Here is a 17,812-nt window from a genome sequence, read left to right on the forward strand (position 1 = left end):
ACACCTACAAGGTGTTGTTAAAAGAAGAGGCGATGAAACACAGAGGTAAACATACCCCTGTCGCAACTTTTGAAAAATGTGTTGTTGCCATCAAATTCAAAATGGGCATATATTTTTCAAAAAAATTATAAAATCTCTCAGTTTCAACATTTGATTTGTTGTCTTTGTACTATTTCCGATTAAATATAGGGCTGAAATGATTTGAACATCATTGAGTTTTGTTTTTATTTACATTCAGCACAGCATCCCAACTGGAAATGGGGTTATAAAAAAACGCTGCCATGATTAAATGATAGAAAAAAGAACAAAAATAGAAACATTCTTTTGAACAGCGATGTTATGCTACCTTGGACTCCTGGCCACAAATAGTTGTAGCATCACTGGATACTGAACATGCAATTTCTCAACTACAGGACCGATGCAATGAAAGCACTCTCCATGACATTGATGTCATGACAAAAACATGTATTTCTCAAATGGAAACATTATAAAAGAAGGAAAAAAAGAAGGCTTTCAATTGTAGTGTATGTTAATATAATGTGTTTCCACTGGTCCATTCATCATGAAATGGTCTGCGCAGGTTTTGATATGATAGTGATGTTTCCAATCACTGATAAGTAAAGAAAAAACATGGAAAAGTGATAATGGACACAATGTCTCCAGCAACGTGATGCTACAAGCAGGAAAGAACATTTGGGTTCCCCTTAAAGTCATACACCTGGTAAGTTTAAGTGCTGTCAGTCATTTAGTAAGTGTCGATGACCTAGTAAGTTGAGTGATTTTTTTTAAACCACAACCGGGGAAATCCTCCGCAGTTAACCCATCCGTGAAGTGAAACACCACATACACACTAGTGAATACACACACACTAGGGGGCAGTGAGCACACTTGCCCGGTGGGCAGCCCTATCCACAGCGCCCAGGGAGCAATTGGGGTTTAGGTGTCTTGCTCAAGGACACCTCAGTCATGCACTGTCAGTGCTGGGGATCGAACCGGCAACCTTCCGGTCACAGGGCCAGTTCTCTAACCTCCAGCCCACGACCATGACTGTCCCCAGTACAGAAGATATTTATTATATAGATAATATAAGATAATATATTTTATGAAGTCCTAAAAACAAAACTGGCTCTTAAGGTGACTCCATTAGCTCCTAAGCTAATATCCAGCAGTCACTCATGCTCCCAGCCTAAACATCAGCCTGATGCACATAAATATGTTTAGAGGCTGCGAGGCTAAACAGATGATGCACAATGGCTCCCGTCAGCATACTCCTTCACTAACTCAAGTGTCCCCTATGGCAGGGGTTGGCCACAATGCGACTCTGGCTCTTTTACTGCCCTGTTGGGGCTCCACAGCAGAATTAGATGTTCAGGTAAAAATAAAATTTGCAGTAAAATAAAGCTCTGCTGATCGTAACAGAAAAAAAATGGTCTTAAACGCTGGAGTTAATGTAGAACTGCTAACCTTTAACTCTGAAGGTTGGCCCACAGACTGCTGGTCACCATAACAATGCAGACAGTCTTGCCTAGCAATGTTCAATATTAAGATGAACACTGATGATTTGGAGACAAATGGACTTATTTGCATTTCTGATCATAAGCACTCAGCTGCTTTCCTGATACGTTTAATCTGCAAAGAGAAACTGTCAAACATTAAAACATTGTGAAGCTTAAGTCTCATTCACCAGCTTCTTATTCTAACTTTCCCGTTCCACCTTAAATGATGTAGCCATTACATTCTGCCACCTCAGGCACAATTTAAGGTAGAATGAAAACATTCAGGAATTCAACAGGAAGTTGGCAGATCTACCCTCTAAGAACTTTTTACGGAGTGAAACCACATTACATATGGCACATTTTCTTAAACACACACAAAAAAAAAAGATGGTAAGACTTCACTGGGTTGTCATGCGCATGTTAGTTCAAGAAACCACGTTACCCAACACTCCACCCAGCTGCTGTATCTGGCCAATCAGAGGCAGTTTCACCTGCTCTTATGCTCTATATCTATTCGCTAAGCCTCATTAAGAATTAATTACTAATCAGCTACTCGTGTCACCTTAACTCCGCTGTGGCTATAAATAATTAATTACTGTGGCTGCACAATAGACGGCATATAAATACACTTGCATGCTCACTCACATTCACACACAAACAGAAACGTACTACACAATTTTGCTGCACATTCAAGACATTTGGAAGGTCACCTTTTGTGAATTAATATCAGTGAGATTAGATCTCATTTATCATTTGTCATTTATAGGTTTATGTGAGTTCCATGTCCATATAAACGTAAACATAGAGTGTCCTTTGTAGTCACTTCTAAAATTGTGAATGGGAAAAAGTGGGTTGTGTGAATCCTGTAATATCTGAGTTATATATAAGTTTTGTCAAGAATTTGCAGCTTGTGAATGAAAATGGCTGCAGATCTCTTGGGGTAAGGTAGCAATCAGCTGAAGAAACCATGAGTCACAGATCACAGTACTGAAACATCAGAAAGCTGAAGAAGGAGAAGAAGAACCTACAGAGCAGAAGGATCTGCTGTTGCAGCACAATAGCTTCATGAACTGCAAACCTCTCACCACAACTGAAAAAGAACCCAGTAGTTAGTTAGTACAGCCAGAGCGTTCTCTGTCGACAGAGAAGGCAATGACAAATCTCTGTCGAAGAGAATAAGGGATGGAAGGATAAATGTGTAGAGAAAGCAAAAAAATGACACAAATCATACTTCACGCTTGGCATTCTCTTGACCTTACTCATCGTTTTTCTTTTTTTTTTGGTCTTTTTTTGCATTTGGATGTCTATGTTCAAAAAATGTGTGTATACATTCATAATCCTTGCTCAACTGACCACACATGTTCTTTTCAAATCTTCAACAGACCCTCCAATTTAATTGTTTGTTATGTTTTTAGCCTCAGAGGCTCGCCCCACAGTTCATCAGACCATCTGGTGTATACTGTGATACTGTCATGACAACAATGATTCCTTCAGAGCAAGACATGAACTATACAAAGTCATACATATTCCAACATTTTCTTTGTTGTCACCAACACAAAATGTTCTGGCATCTCTGCCATTCTAATCCACATTGTTTCACACAGGCCTCCTACAAGTCTGTGGTCTGTCGGTTTGCATTTAAGTGAAATAGCCCGTAGGGGTAGGTGATATGGAAAAAATTTTTATCATGTTAATTCATTTTCATGATACATGGCCAATATTTTGACACACAGACCAAATATGCTAGTAAAGTCGTTTCAAATCCGCAATCAAAACCTATAAATACAATAACTGCTATACAATATTTCACATACTATACTGCACTAAATCCAGTTAAACAGGACTAAGTTTGCACTCTTGGTAAAGAAGCATTCAGCTGGTCAGCGTTCTTTAACCCCTTAAAATCCCACGCTTATTATATACTTAAGGTTATTATTCAGTATCTACAGGGACTTCAATGCAAACTGGCTAAGCTATTCTTGGGTTATAGAAGTGTGTAATAAAACCCTGGGCATGCTGGTGGGAATTGTGTATCAGGATAACAAACATGATAAACATCATGATAAATTATCATCATATTGCCCACCCCTAGGCCCCTTCCTGTCAAAGTAGGCCTGGCCACTGAGCGATGAAACCTACCAAACTCTGTAGCAATACCTAGAAGTACAGCTTGCAAGACCTACAGTACCCAGTCCTGTTTTTGCAGGCATTTCTCTGTCGCCACCAGTCTAGCAGATTGAAAGTTATTGCATGCCTTCTTCAAAAGCAAGTGGTTTTGTATGTTGGAAATACATTTGCTCTGTAATGGATATTAATAGAACATTTTGCAAAAGAAATGCTACAGATATTAAATAAATGCTAGAGATGTACTAAATGGAATCAAAAATATTCATTATTCAGTATCACTGAGTGAAATGCTTATCTAGTTCAGAGACCCTCCCTAATAACAGGTTTCACTACGACATACGTCACACAACATAATTACAATGCTCTATAAACTCAGATTCTCACTGACATTAAGTAACTAGCTAAAAGTTTCATTACTATGCTATTACACTGATATGTGCTAGCTATGCTCAATTTATTAACGGCTATTTCACATTATAATCTATGCCTTGGGAATATGACAAGGTATCGTTATCTTGATGAATTTGTTCACAATACAATATGCTTTTCAGAGCATATTGTGCATATTGTCATTTTATAAAACACTGAACCACTCTTTCCAATGTTTTATTAGAAAAAGAGCAAAACCTGACCCCTTTAGCTGGATGTAGTGCAACACAGTGCATCAAATATTGAATGAAAATCATTGTAATCATAGTTTTCAAATGTAGCACTACTGGTTCTACGTTCTCAGTTCCAACTTATCAGATCGTTGAAAAAATAATGTATTGTGCAAAGTTCTTGAAGTTATTCAAGAATTCATGTTATTGCACTTTTACCATATCACCCACCTCCTTTTATAATCCCTTCTTTAGGCTTGATGCCATCTCTATTTAGAAGCCTGTAAAACCACTGTCCAAGCTGCAACCTCAATATGCATGATAAAAGTGTACCTTTACCAGCTGTCCAGATTGTCGGGCATCTTACTTACATCAAGGAAGTGAGAGTAACCCTGTTCTTGCCAGTAAGTGAGAGCAAAGTTAGTTATGCTTGAGCTGCTTTCCTTTATATCATGAGGTCAGTTTTGTGCCAAGCAGCCAAAGTGTCAGTGAGTAAGTAGTTGAGCAGATCAACCCACTGAGTGAGTGAGTGGTTGACTGAGTAGCAAGAGAAAAGTGTCTCTGCTACTGCCAAAAGAAACAACAAAGATTAATGGTGTGCTGAAACACCATTATTGTCCAAGCTTCAGCACCTACATTCAGTATTGGTTAACACAGAGAATAGTGATGACACATAGGATACTATTCGCGTGAGAGGAGAGGTGAGTAATTTTGTGAGCTTGAGAAAAAAAGATAAAGTTATATCATACTCTTTCAATCTTTCTTGAAATCAGTACCTGACCTGAAGCCTGCAAACAGCCGTGTACTGCTCTGTAATCCCCAGATGCTCTGAACTTCATTATAGCAAGCTCAGCACTTTTCTTTGTCCCACCCTGCAGTACAGCTGAACATGGGCTCCTGTTTTTGGCATGGAATGAATTCTTATACCCCCTGTAGGCTGGCGGGGGAGGGTTGGGAATCTCATAATTCATTTTCTTGTACAATTTATTATATGTACATACATCACTGTTAGGAAATTACAAAAAAGACTCCACATTTGATTCCAAAATTGGCCCCAAAACCAGGAATATGGTCATCAGAATTACAACAGCCTTTCAGCAAACGAGTCATGATTAGATTTGGGCCCATCATTTGATCAGGAGAGAGAATTAGGGGATGGGGGACATATTACTCTGGGGGCCTTATTCCCCCAAGTTACCCTTAAACCCTTACTAACATGGCAATTTACTTTTTACAGGGAACCTGTAATTATAAATATTAGCCACTTTACTAGACAGACCAACCTCGCTGATGCTGTAGACCATCTTCCTCCAGGCACAGTGTGTTAGTTACTCTCTAATCCTTCATCAGTGGTCAGTTTCTTACCATAGGACACTGGTGGCTGGATAATTCTGGCTGGTAGGCAATTATCAACCCAACAGTCACATTAAGCTGTTTAAACACAGCAACACTACTATGCACACACACTATTAATACTACACCACTACCATGTAACCATGGACAGGATACAGAGGGCTGATGCTAGTGTAGCATCATAAATGCTACAGTCAGTAGCTGTATACCAGCAAGGTTCTCCTATCTACCAGATGAAATGGTCAATTAGTTGTGGCAACAAGATACCTACGGTACATATTAACTTGGCAACTTGAAAACATCTAGAGTGAAGCTTCTTTGTTTTTATGTCTAATAAATGCATAATTACAATGATAAGCTGACCAAGAAATTAGCCTGACTTTGTGTGTTTATAAGAACGGCACTAAATATATATTAAGGCATGTTTAGTTCAACGTCTATGTTATAGTTGGAACAGATCTCCATAATGGGAATTCTGGGTCCTATAAAAAGATACTACCTCTATTAATTTTTTCACAGCACTGGAAACAGTCGAGTGTGCCATTGTTGCCAACTAAAAGAGGCATCTTGGAACAGCGGGGTTAATTTAATAGGGTAGGCCTATAGTGCTGTTTAAATATAGGCCATAAGCCAAGGGCATACACTGGCACTGAATATCTAAGAGAAACACAGCCCAGCTTAGAAACAATGCATGAAGCATAAAAGCATTAATTGGCTCAGGCAAACACTATGTGTAAATATAAAAACATGAGTACAGTAAACACACAGAGTGATTTTATGTCTACATATGTGTTCATTGTTTCTGTAACCATTTCTAAGCCTCTCTCATCAATAAAGCCAAGAACTATTTGTAGAATTCATCAAATATCTAGTTTGACAAATCAATCCTTTATTAAATTAAATCAGGTGTGCTGGTGGTGGAATTACAACCCCATTTCCACAAAAGTTGGGATGCTGTGCAGAATGAAAATAAAAATAGAATGCAATATGTTAATCATGTAAACCATATTTTTAAAGGAAAATACTACGAAGACAACATGTCAAATGTGGAAACTGAGAGCTTTCATTGTTTTTTGAAAAATACATGCCCATTTTGAATTTTATGCCGACAACACAAACCAAAAAAGTTGTGACAGGGGCATGTTTACCACTGTGTTTCATCACCTCTTCTTGTAATTACACTCTGTAAGCGTTTGGGAACTGAGGAGACCAACTGCTGTACTTTTGAAAGTAAAATGTTTTCCCATTCTTGTTTGATGCAGGATTTCAGCTGCTCTCAGTTCAGGATCTCTTTTGTTGTGCCAAGTATTATTAGTGGTTGACAGGTCTGGATTGCAGGTAGGCCAGTTAAGCACCCAGACTCTTTTTATATGAAGCAATGCTGATGCAATACACACAGAATGTGGTTTGACATCATTGCCTTAATAAAATTACAAGGCCTTCCTTGAAAAAGACATCATCTGGATGGCAGCATATGGTGCCAAAATCTATATATGATTTCCAAAAAAATTAAAATGTTGATTTGTCAGACCACAGAACACTATTCCACTTCCCCTCAGTCCATTTTAAATGTCCTCGGGCCCAGAGAAAGTGGCAGCAGTTCTGGATCCTGTTTATGTACAGTTTCTTCTTTGCATTTTAGAGTCTTAACTACTTCTATTTGTGGATGCACCGATGAACTGTTTTCAAATACAGTGGTTTTCAGCAGTGTTCCTGAGCCCATGCAGTGATTTCCACTACAGAATCATGTCTGTTTTTAATTGTTGAATCTTTTAATAATATTAGTGTAAATAATAACAATAGATGATGAAGTTCTTCACAGTTTTATGTTGAGAAATGTTATCCTTGAATTGTTGCACTATTTGATCGTGCAGTCCTTCACAGAGTGATGAACCCCTCCTCATCTCAACTTCTGACAGATTCAGCCTCTCTGAGATACTTTTCTACACCCATATCATGTTACTGACTTGTTGCCAATCAATTACCAGTTTTGTGGGGGGGTTTAGCTTTACACAACTTTATCAGCCTTTTGTTGCCCCCATCCCAACTTTTTAGGAATGTGTTGTTGGAATCAAATTCTAAACAGGTATTTTTTTCAAAAACAATAAAAAAAAATTTATGTTGACATTGGATATGTTGTCCTTCTACTATTTTCAATTAAATATAAGGTTTAAATCGTTTGCACATCATTGTATTTTATTTTTATTTACATTTTGCACAGAGTCTCAACTTTTTTAGAAGATGGGGTTGTAAACAAATCCATGCAACAGCCAGGTGGAACTTTTACAATGGGTTTGCCAGGTGAGACTCAGAGTTTTCACTGGCGTGGCACACTGCCAGGAAAAAAACATGAATTACAGTCTTACTGCATTAAATGACATAGAAAGTGTTGCATTGGTTTTTTTTTCTCTCTGTACAAATCTCTGTAAATCTCTATCATGTTCACATGAGTAATACATTGGCATCAAGTATTGCCAAAAGTAAAGTACAAAACTGATTATGTAACGTATTTTAGTCAAGGAAACTATGCATTTACATCAAGTAAACTCAATGCATGTTCACTTTTATTCAGTGCACAAAGTAAAAAATATTCATATAGACAGGTCATAGACGTTATTCATTGAGGCTGCCCTTGATACAGTTTAACCACAGGTGTAATGATTAGAAAGCTAGCCAGACAGGACTGTATGAGGAAAGCTATGCATGTGTTTAGAGTGAAAAGTTAGTTTTGATAGTAGACTAATCATAGCATCGCACAACCTACTTTATATTGTAGCATACAGAGCAGCACAGCTGAAGGGACCCAGTGCACCTCCACAAATTAGCCTAATAGATACACTAACTATTAAATTCAGCGTCATCAGGCACGTATGGCTGATTTGTAGGCATTCCAATGGCAGTAAAAATGAAGCAAAATTGGCGCTTGGCTGACTAATGATTCAAATCTGGAACCAAACCTGCGTTCTCCTACATGAAAACTAGAAATTCTTGGTACTTTTTGCTGCATGATTGTTTCTTTGCATTTATTCTAATGATATGTGATGCCTTTACAAGCAAAACACTTACTCCAAACATAAATGCTTGCAAACAATTTGTAGTACACATAATACAGAGATGTCACATATTATAAAGACCTCCTACCTTTATGTTTCTCTGTTACCTTCTCAAGTCAAGCCATGGCTACTGATTTTGGGGAACAGCACATGGGCTGGTGAGTAGCTAAACCATCCTGTAGCAGTACAGAGGTGCCATTTAGCCTTAAGTCTCAGCGTCTGCCATGTGGCATCTGTGTCCTTGAGAAAGCATGTAGCAGCCTCCTCAATGAGAAACCAACTGCTCTACATGTTAAAGTTAAGGTTCGCTGTTTCTGTCCAAAGCTGTGTACGCAGGCCTTTAGGCTACACTGAAAGGACTTGGACAAACATAACGGAGTGGAAGTGCACACGCAATCATCTAAATAACAGGCTAGCCGGAGGTTTGTTGCCAGAGTTAGAGAGCTGTCTGTGTGTGTTCGCAGAGTTCAGATCTGATTTAAAATCGCAATTCTGATCAGGCGTTAAAGCACGAGCGCGCAGAGTCTAAAAACACAAAGGTACGGTTCGTACGTGTAGTGGGCTACAGTGTGTAAAACTGGTAGAACCAACACTGACTTAGCATCAATAAGGACATTTAGGTCAGCGCACACCTGTAACGGCCTTCGAGTAAAAGCAGGACTCGATCAGTCATCGCTGAAAACGTAAGCGATTAGTACGATGGGTTCATTTAAAAAAGTCCATGTCTTTCTCGGCAAGACCATCATGCTGGTAGCTCGCAGAGACCAAACGAGGCTGTTGCCAGATGTGGAACAAAGCAAAAGCGCAAATGAATGAACGTCTAAGAAAGAATCTCCTCAGAGAAATGCATTACGCTTGTTGGAAGAAGCTCTTTAATGCTGATCGACTGAGACTTTGCACCGAAAACGGAGGCACGCAGTAAACATCTCACCTCTTTGGTGTTGACGATGCCTCTGACGTATTTTCCCAACACAGATCCAACGCATAAAACGCTCGACACCACGGCAAATCCTAAAACTCTGTCCATTTTTTGACCTACGCTCGCGGCGAGCTGCTCCCCTTTCCTCTGTGTGAGTGTGCAGGTAACCTTAGGGACGGGGCGATAGATCTGGCTCGCGCGGAGACAGCGTGCGCGCTCCCGTCAGCAGCCCTGCTGATGCATGTGTGACCAGAGCGCGCTTTCGCACGGGTTGGGGGGGAGAGGGGGGTGGAAAGGGGGGCGCCGCTGCAAGGCTGCAAGAAATGCACTGAACATCGGGCTGCGATTGCACCTGCTAAACGTGGATTGATTCGAATTTGAATCCAAGCTGCTGGAAGTCACCATCTGTAGCCTAATCCAAGATCAGTCTCAGCTCACCATTGAGTCTAAAAGTAACACGGTTAGGATACAGTGGCCTCCAGAATTATGAGCACCATATGTAAATGAGAAAAAGGCTATGGAATATTAACTAACGTCCATCAGGCTGAAAAATTGAACCTTTTTCTTGTAATGCTGAATGAGGTGAGAGAACACAGAAAAGGGATATGGAATCATTTTCCAGACAAAATCTCTTTAGTTACTTGGTGGAATCTCCCTTAACCTTACAGGCCTCTAATGGGGTTTAGACAGTATGCTTTGGATCATTGTCTTGCTGGTGGATCTAACCATCACCAGTTTTAGGCAGCATTGCAGAGGCAGCCAGATTTAGATCTACAATCCACCAATATTGCAAGATTCTCAAGGCTTCTGTAAATAAAATATCTCAGTATCAGAGATCCATCATCATTCTCACAGTACACAGTGTATGTTAATTTTCTGTAGGCCTTAGCTCTGGGTCTTGGGTCTGTAGGCCAGGAGTTTGTTGCTAACAAAAGCCCTTCATCTCACCAGACGATCAAGGGTCCAGTGATGTGCTCCAGGCACTTGTGTTTGTCTTGGGCCCAATCCCATTTCTTCTTTTCACACCTGCTCCTTGTTGGTGCAGCGGTCACATTGTGGCGCGTCAGGCGTCAGAACTGCTGGACTATTTAAGGTGGAACGGGAAAATTAGCTAGCTAGCTACCGAGACGTTAGCATGCTATTAGCGATTTTTTATGTTTGTTACGAAGAAACCGACCATAACACATTGAAACGACGTCAAACTAAGATAATACAATGGTTATCGTACATTTTATCGGAGAAAATGCTTACATTTGTGGGTTACTTTGGTCGCTCGCGCAGCCATCTTACCGGTTTTTAGTTTTCTCTCATAGCACTCCGTTTGGAGTGAGCCGCCACCATTTGGAGGGCCATGTAGCTTTAACACTTCGCTCTACCCCTCCATCTCAACAAAAATTAGGACACCCTAACCCCAGACGTGAACGCGCAAAACGAGGGCTAACTGCTAAGTGGTAGGGGCGAGGGGTGAAATGGGGCTGGGCCTTAGTGACTCCAGGATGCGGTCAACTCCTGCAATTGTCCGCCGGTTATCACTGAAGAACGTGTTGCCTTAATGCAGTGGTGTCAAACTCAACCACTAAAAGGGCCATATTAAAAAATCTCATCAAATCTGTGGGCCAGAGAAAAGAAATGTTTTTATTACATTTTTAATTAATGTTGTGTTGCAACCTGAACTGGTCATTGTTTATTCAAAATACGCTTCAACAGTAAAATACAGTCACTTATAATAGACCTTGAAATATTACATGGATACTTGAAATATTAAAAATGTAAATATCCCCAGTTGGACGCTCTTTTAAACATGCCTGTTTGCTTGAACTAGACATTCTTTCTTTACTGCAAGTTCATTTAAGCTGAATTTCCAAGATACTGAACTAAGGTTAAGTGTTTATGTTGGTTGAACTGCAGCTGAAATGCATTTTGGTGATGCGACTGGTGTGGAATTGAGCAGAATTGAATAGAATTGCGATGTAACTGCTGTCCCATAGTGTGTTGTTAGGGTAGGCAAGGTGGAACACATTGTTTCAGTGCATGCTGGGGACTGCGGTGAAAACATTTCAGAAGAAGTTTTTATTTGTGAAACGTTCTTTTTGCAGGCAGGATAGGATTGTGTGACGGGCCTGATCTGGCCTTGCGTTTTGACACATGGGCCTTAAACCTTACTCTTCACAGTGGAAGCTAAACATACTGACATCCTGGTTGGATCCTCCAACAGAACAACAATCCACACAAATTCTACACAAAAAGGTTCAGTGACCATAAAATCGAGCTTTTGCAGCGGTCATCCCCCATCCCCTGACCAAAAGCCTCCTGAAAACCTGTAATGCGCAAGAAAGCATGGAACGAATGGAGTGCATAATGATTGTAGCAAAAGATAAGTGCAAATCTTTTCATGCTAAACCAAAAGTTCTTGGTGACTTGGGCTGAATTTTTATGGGATGGACCACACTTTCTAAATTTCTGTCCGTCTGTCTGTCTGTACAGACTCTCATCTGGAATGTGTAATCTCCATTCATGAATATATTGTTCTTCTAAAGAATTTGCTTAAAACTGAATTTGTATTTTTGACATATGACATAATTTGACTTATGACATAATAAGGCCTGAGAATTACTAACATTTAGTTTAGGCTTATTATTCAAGACAGTACTGCAAAAACAATGAAATAACACTACAGCCAGACAGCACTACCTAATAGTGGCACATAAAAGGATATATTCTCTGTAAAGAACTGTCAAATATAATTACCGTTTACACGCGTGTTTTCATGCTAATGTGATTTGTTTTGAAATGCAAAACATCCCCTCCTTTATTAATTTTACTAACAACTGTTGGTTGTCACAACAACACAAAAATAAAATAGACAGGGCAGGACAGGAAAGGACAGAGGCACATAAAATGAGGTTAAAATGATTAACTTTATTCCAATAGCAATAAACACAGGGAAAATATAATGATCAAAATGAATGGAAACGAGTACTTTGGATATACCAGTAATAAGACTTGAACTGCATTTTGAACGTCGCTACTAGAGTTTTGGTATTGTCGCAATTAGGAAAGGATGTATTATATTCATGCTGGTAGCTGCCATAGATGACAGTGAATCACTTGGGTTTTAGACATACCTCCAAAGGAAGAAAGTATACACAAATAATCTCTCTGCATGAGTAGAACTGAGTCAAGATCAGCAGTCATATTTTAAAACCATGATAAATATGAGCACAGGATTTGTACTAAACAGAATAGACTCTGAATGTTTACAAGTAGACTGCTAATACAAACATCAGTTTAGTTAGACCATGTTTTTAACATCATGAATTTGCCATCATGCAAATACAGTACTGTGCACAAGGCAGAGACCACCCTTTATTCATCCAATTTCCTGTCAAGACAGCCATTAGATAAAACTTATTCATTTTTCAGAATCAAGAAAAGAGCCAAAAACATTTAAAAGAAAATCAGACAGAGGTAGAATATCTCCACAGAATATAACTCGTACTTAATGCCTGTTTTGACTGGAAATTAAATAAATTAAGGGTGGTCTCTTACTTTCGCACATTACTGCACATTAAAAGCTTTGCTTTTGCGGTTTTGCTATTTCTACTACTTTTCACAGCAACATGAAAACTCAAAAAAATAATAAAATAAAATAATACCTCAATCATTCCTGAACAAAATTTGCATGATTTAAATCACTATATAATCTTGTAGTGAAAGTAACATACTGTCTAAACACAAAATAATTTTATGCATACACATACAGTTCACATAGATTTGCACTTATGGTGTTTTTAACAGAGGAAAAACAAATGTTTAAATTCATAAATACAAGTTTAAGTACATTAAAGAGCAGAGAAGAGAAGGTTCCCCACCTACACCAATGCATTCCTAGCCATAAAGTGCTTGTTTTCTGACATGGAATAATAAGCAAGGAACATCCTAATGATTGTGACTGAGCAACAGTGCAAAGTTTGATTGGCAGTATTAAACACACAAATGCACACATAGTAAGAAGAAACAAAAGATGCATAACTCTATTCGTCCAGAATGACTTGCCCCATTCCAGACGAAGGACTTTATGAGAATACTAGCTTAGTGAATTTGTACAAATTCACTTTGGGGTAACCATATGATTTGAAAGACCACCCCAGGAACTGACTAATTTGTTCATGAAGTTGATGAGGAATGTAGTGAGAAATGCTGTCTAAACATGCTTTGTACAGGGGAAAAATATAAGGGCATGGTCTGTCTTTGTGGATGGGTGAAGAGAAAGAAGAGTTTAATTAGCTTTTATGTACACCATGCTGGTCTTATATAGAGTGGTGTTACCAAGTTTCTGTTTTGAGGTCACTACAAAAAAAATCCTTATTGGGTTTTGCACCCTGTTTGGCTGAACTCTCTGCGTATTTTGCTTTAAAGAAATTTAGCAGCTGTCCACACAAATTGTCTACACAGCTAGTTGTACATGTTGGCATGAGGTAGCAATGTCTTGCCTTACAGTACACAGAATTTCCAGTAGTGGAAACATTTGTAAAGCCAAGCTTTAAACCTTTGAGCAAGCATTTTTGAAAGGAGCACAAATATGGTTTCATCAGCAACTTAGTCTTGCTTCCAGTTCTGCAAAACTTAAACTGTGCAACTGAATAGCATGACACCGTATTGTTTTTGAAACACTGATAGAAAAGTGATGACCTGATTCTATGCACTCCTACTGACATACAGAGGAAGAGTGCTGGGACTTGTGCTAGTTGAAACAGCTCACTGGTTCAAGGTTGTTGAGGGATTTGGCTTAAAATATCTCCTGCATGAGATGGGTGCTAGAAATGGGTCAGTGTGTAGGGGGTCTTAAGACAAGCCTAGGACAATGAGGCGCAAGACAGGACAGCAAAAAAAAAAAAAAAACACCAGGAAGAATGAGAAACAAAGTGCTATATGCTCATATTGGCAGTGCATGGTCTACAGTGTGGGTAGACTAGGCACAATGGCTGACACTAAACCAATTGTAGTTTTGCACCTTTGCTATAAGGTCTGCAAAGATCTCATGCTGATGACCATTATGTAATTCAGATGACTTTCTGCAGATGAAGCAGCATTAGCAAGACTTGCTCTAAGAAATTCCAAAAAACACAACTAAGCAACGAATAAACTACATAAAGGTTTAAAATCCAATATACTGCCATGGGTGGCTGCCTCATACTGAAAACCAGAATAAAATTCTTTGTTGGCTAATAAATCAACCGACAGATTAAGTGACTGATCTATTGATTAAACCTGTTTTGTGAATTCTTATGTATAAAGCAATGGTAAAAGTTTACCTTTCTCAATATCATCAAGATTGTCAGCAGAACTGTCGCCTTCAAAAATGCTGATAAAAGAAACAACAGCGAGCTAGAACTTATAAATCACAGTTTAATATTTGATTTGGCTGACTCATTAAAAATTAATTATGAAATTAGCAGCAAGGTTGGAAATGACCTTCAAACAATGCATTGACAGAATAAGAGTAAAGCAAATTCAGACCTACAGAATGCAGGAAGCACCTCTGTGCTGGTGACTGTAGTTGCTTCATAAGCTCAGTATTTCAGCCTAGCGAGGCAGTAGCAAAAAGGCAAAGTGGCGTTATTTTATGGTAAAGGATGAGTGTATGTGCATGTGCGCTTGTGTTAAAATTTTCTGTAGTCATTTTGAGCACAAAAATAAAGCAGCAGTGGGGAAAGTGGATCTCACTGTACACCTAAAATATCTCCTTCCTTCTCTCCTTCCATCCATTTAGTGGTGCCTCACTAAAGTATAAACAAAATTGAACTATTGCTTAAAGAGACATTACTGCATTTGACTTCTTAATCTTCTGTAAAGTTGCATAGTGATTCCAGTCTTTCAAACTCCTTATCAAAATAGACCTACCTTTCTCTTGGTTTCTCTATTAATTTTCTTACACTAAAAAGCTCTTCAAACTACGGCCGGTCCCCCATCTTTGCTAGTGGTCCGCTGAAAGAGCTTGGATGAGGCTCCCTTGGTAGCCGAAGCCCCATGATTGGTCCTTTCAAGCTTGCGATGTTTACGCATCTCTGGAGGCGGGTCTTTCACAGTGAAGACCTCTTTGATGCGCTCCATGCAGACATTGGAGGCCTCGCGGGTCTCCTTTGAGAGCTGGGACAGGCTAAGGAAGCCGTGTGGGAGGTCATCCACCACACACAGTGTCACAGGCTGCCCAACATTCCGCAGTCGTTTGGCAAACATAACAGAGTCATCTAGCATGGGGTCCAGAGCACAGGCCTAGGGACAGGCATAGAGGAAAGAAGACATTAATTAATGAGGCTGGTAGGAATTTTATGCTGAATTCAGCAAGTAAAGCCTGATCTTTTTCACATATCCAATGCATATAAGACATTCTCCTTGAATGCCAGCCTCAACATTTTCTCATTAAGTTCCACATACTCTGAGTAATGGTAGGTGGTTTCAGTAAATCAGAGCAAAGCCAAGGTAAATCTATATTGCAGATAAATGAGCCAACTGAGGTCACTCAATTTTGCATTCATATTTTAACAGAAGTTCATTGACTTAAAAACTGTAATCCTTGTTTAATATTCTAATGAGGATAGCAAAATACAAAGCAAATACAAACAAACTCATGGTATATTCAGCATGGTGAATCTAAAGTTGGTATATAATTTCGCCATAGTTTCATAGTATTGGTATGACCCCAGTACCCACTTCTGAATGAGAATGGGTTATAAAAGAGTAAAAAACTGGAGGTCTGTACGGTCGGAAGTTCTGATATTAGTGCAAGAAAAATGAGAGAATTTATGGAAACTTTGAGTTGTGCACACCCCTAGTATATAGGTGACATACTGGGATGTTACGTGAAAACCCATTTTGTTCTTCATTTGCATTTTTTACAGAATTTATGTAAAATAAATATGCTATACCACAATGTGGCAAGAGATAACAACACAACCAATGCACACCATGCTCCCTGGCCAAACTTGGCCTCACAGAACAGGATATTAAATTAAATAAAATGTATTCAAACTGTGGACGTTACTGTGTTGAAGTAAGAAAAAAAACAAACACTAGAGAGAAAAAAAACAAACAATCCAAAACTGCACAAATCTTAACTCTGGCCATCTAAACACAGTCTCAAATCAACCACCTGTTGGTGAGGGAAGTGATTTGGCTCACCGTACTGAAAATGCAATCTTAAACAAATCATGACTACTCCAGATTTTTTAAATATATTATATGTAAAACAATAATACAACTTCACCCTTAAACAAGTACACAAAGCTCTTTATACTATAGCCAAAACAAAACCACATTTTATAGTGTTAACAGACATGACGACATCTAGGCCTGAACACTTTCTAAATGTGTTTGCATGTTGACTTTTTCATTAAGTCACCTTGGTGTCTTCTGAAAGTGGGACATTTGGCTCATGTCTCCAGTCTCCCAAACTTTAAATAGAATCCCATCAGCGCTGATTCGGTGCCCCAGCCTTAGGCAATTAATGAACACATGGGATGTCTACAAAACTCCACCTAATGATATTTTTCTATGCACATCATTTAAAAATAGCTCAAATAGCTGTTTGGGAAACCACCCAATCTGGCAATAATTGACAGTCTCTTACCACTATGTGTATAGGAGGAAGTCCAACGAGCATGTTGTCTGGAGCCAGAAGCGGAGACATGTAAGGGTTTCTGAAGATGGGGGAAGAGTCCACCTTCATCTCAGCAAGCTGCTCAGAGCGCAGAGGCTCAAAGCCCTCAGGAAACTCTCTTGAGTTTTCAGCGTCTTCCTCTCCTTCTGGAGGAGGTACAGCTATAGCAGAGATCGAACTTGACACAGAGGGATCTACTTCTTTGGACAGGAAGAAGCTGACATCCTCTGGCTGGGGGAAAAAAAATACAAGAAGAGGATTGTTCATTTAATAAGAATGAATTAGTATTCTGATGATAAATAAATATTTTTTAAAACAAAAGCCAAATTTTAAAAACAGACTTATCAATAAATGCTTTCTTAAGTATTTCAATAAATACTTGCCACAGCCCTAATATAATACACTGGTGTCAAGTCTGTCAATAAATGCATATAAATGCATTACTAACCTATGCAATTAAGCAACATGAAGAACAATGAACAGTTATACAATCAAGAAACATTCCTTAATTTAGCTCCTCAAACTCTGTCTCTCCCTGCTGGACTCATCCCTGAAATGTTTGATTCTTTGCCAAGAAAAACACCACTTGGATTTTGAAGCAACTG

The 17,812-nt window shown here is 39.0% G+C and overlaps 2 protein-coding genes across 7 annotated transcripts in view; both read right to left on the minus strand.

Annotated features, from left to right (window-relative positions):
* Positions 1 to 9,784, minus strand: part of tmem145 (transmembrane protein 145) — a 50,822-nt gene extending 41,038 nt beyond the window's left edge. Inside the window, exon 1 of the mRNA XM_017703875.2 lies at positions 9,560 to 9,784. Within this exon, the coding sequence (XP_017559364.1) occupies positions 9,560 to 9,655 (96 nt within the window). The 5' untranslated portion in view covers positions 9,656 to 9,784. The remainder of the gene's footprint in view (positions 1 to 9,559) is intronic.
* A 2,662-nt stretch (positions 9,785 to 12,446) lies between these two features.
* Positions 12,447 to 17,812, minus strand: part of lipeb (lipase, hormone-sensitive b) — a 46,957-nt gene continuing 41,591 nt past the window's right edge. For all 6 annotated transcript variants that reach the window (XM_017703973.2, XM_017703972.2, XM_017703975.2 and 3 more), the window contains 2 exons: positions 17,178 to 17,438; positions 12,447 to 15,823 (listed from right to left, as the gene is read on the minus strand). In XM_017703973.2, the coding sequence (XP_017559462.2) occupies positions 15,497 to 15,823; positions 17,178 to 17,438 (588 nt within the window). In that variant the 3' untranslated portion in view covers positions 12,447 to 15,496. The remainder of the gene's footprint in view (positions 15,824 to 17,177; positions 17,439 to 17,812) is intronic.

The sequence above is a fragment of the Pygocentrus nattereri genome, chromosome 24 (assembly GCF_015220715.1).
Source record: "Pygocentrus nattereri isolate fPygNat1 chromosome 24, fPygNat1.pri, whole genome shotgun sequence".
NCBI lineage: Eukaryota > Metazoa > Chordata > Actinopteri > Characiformes > Serrasalmidae > Pygocentrus > Pygocentrus nattereri.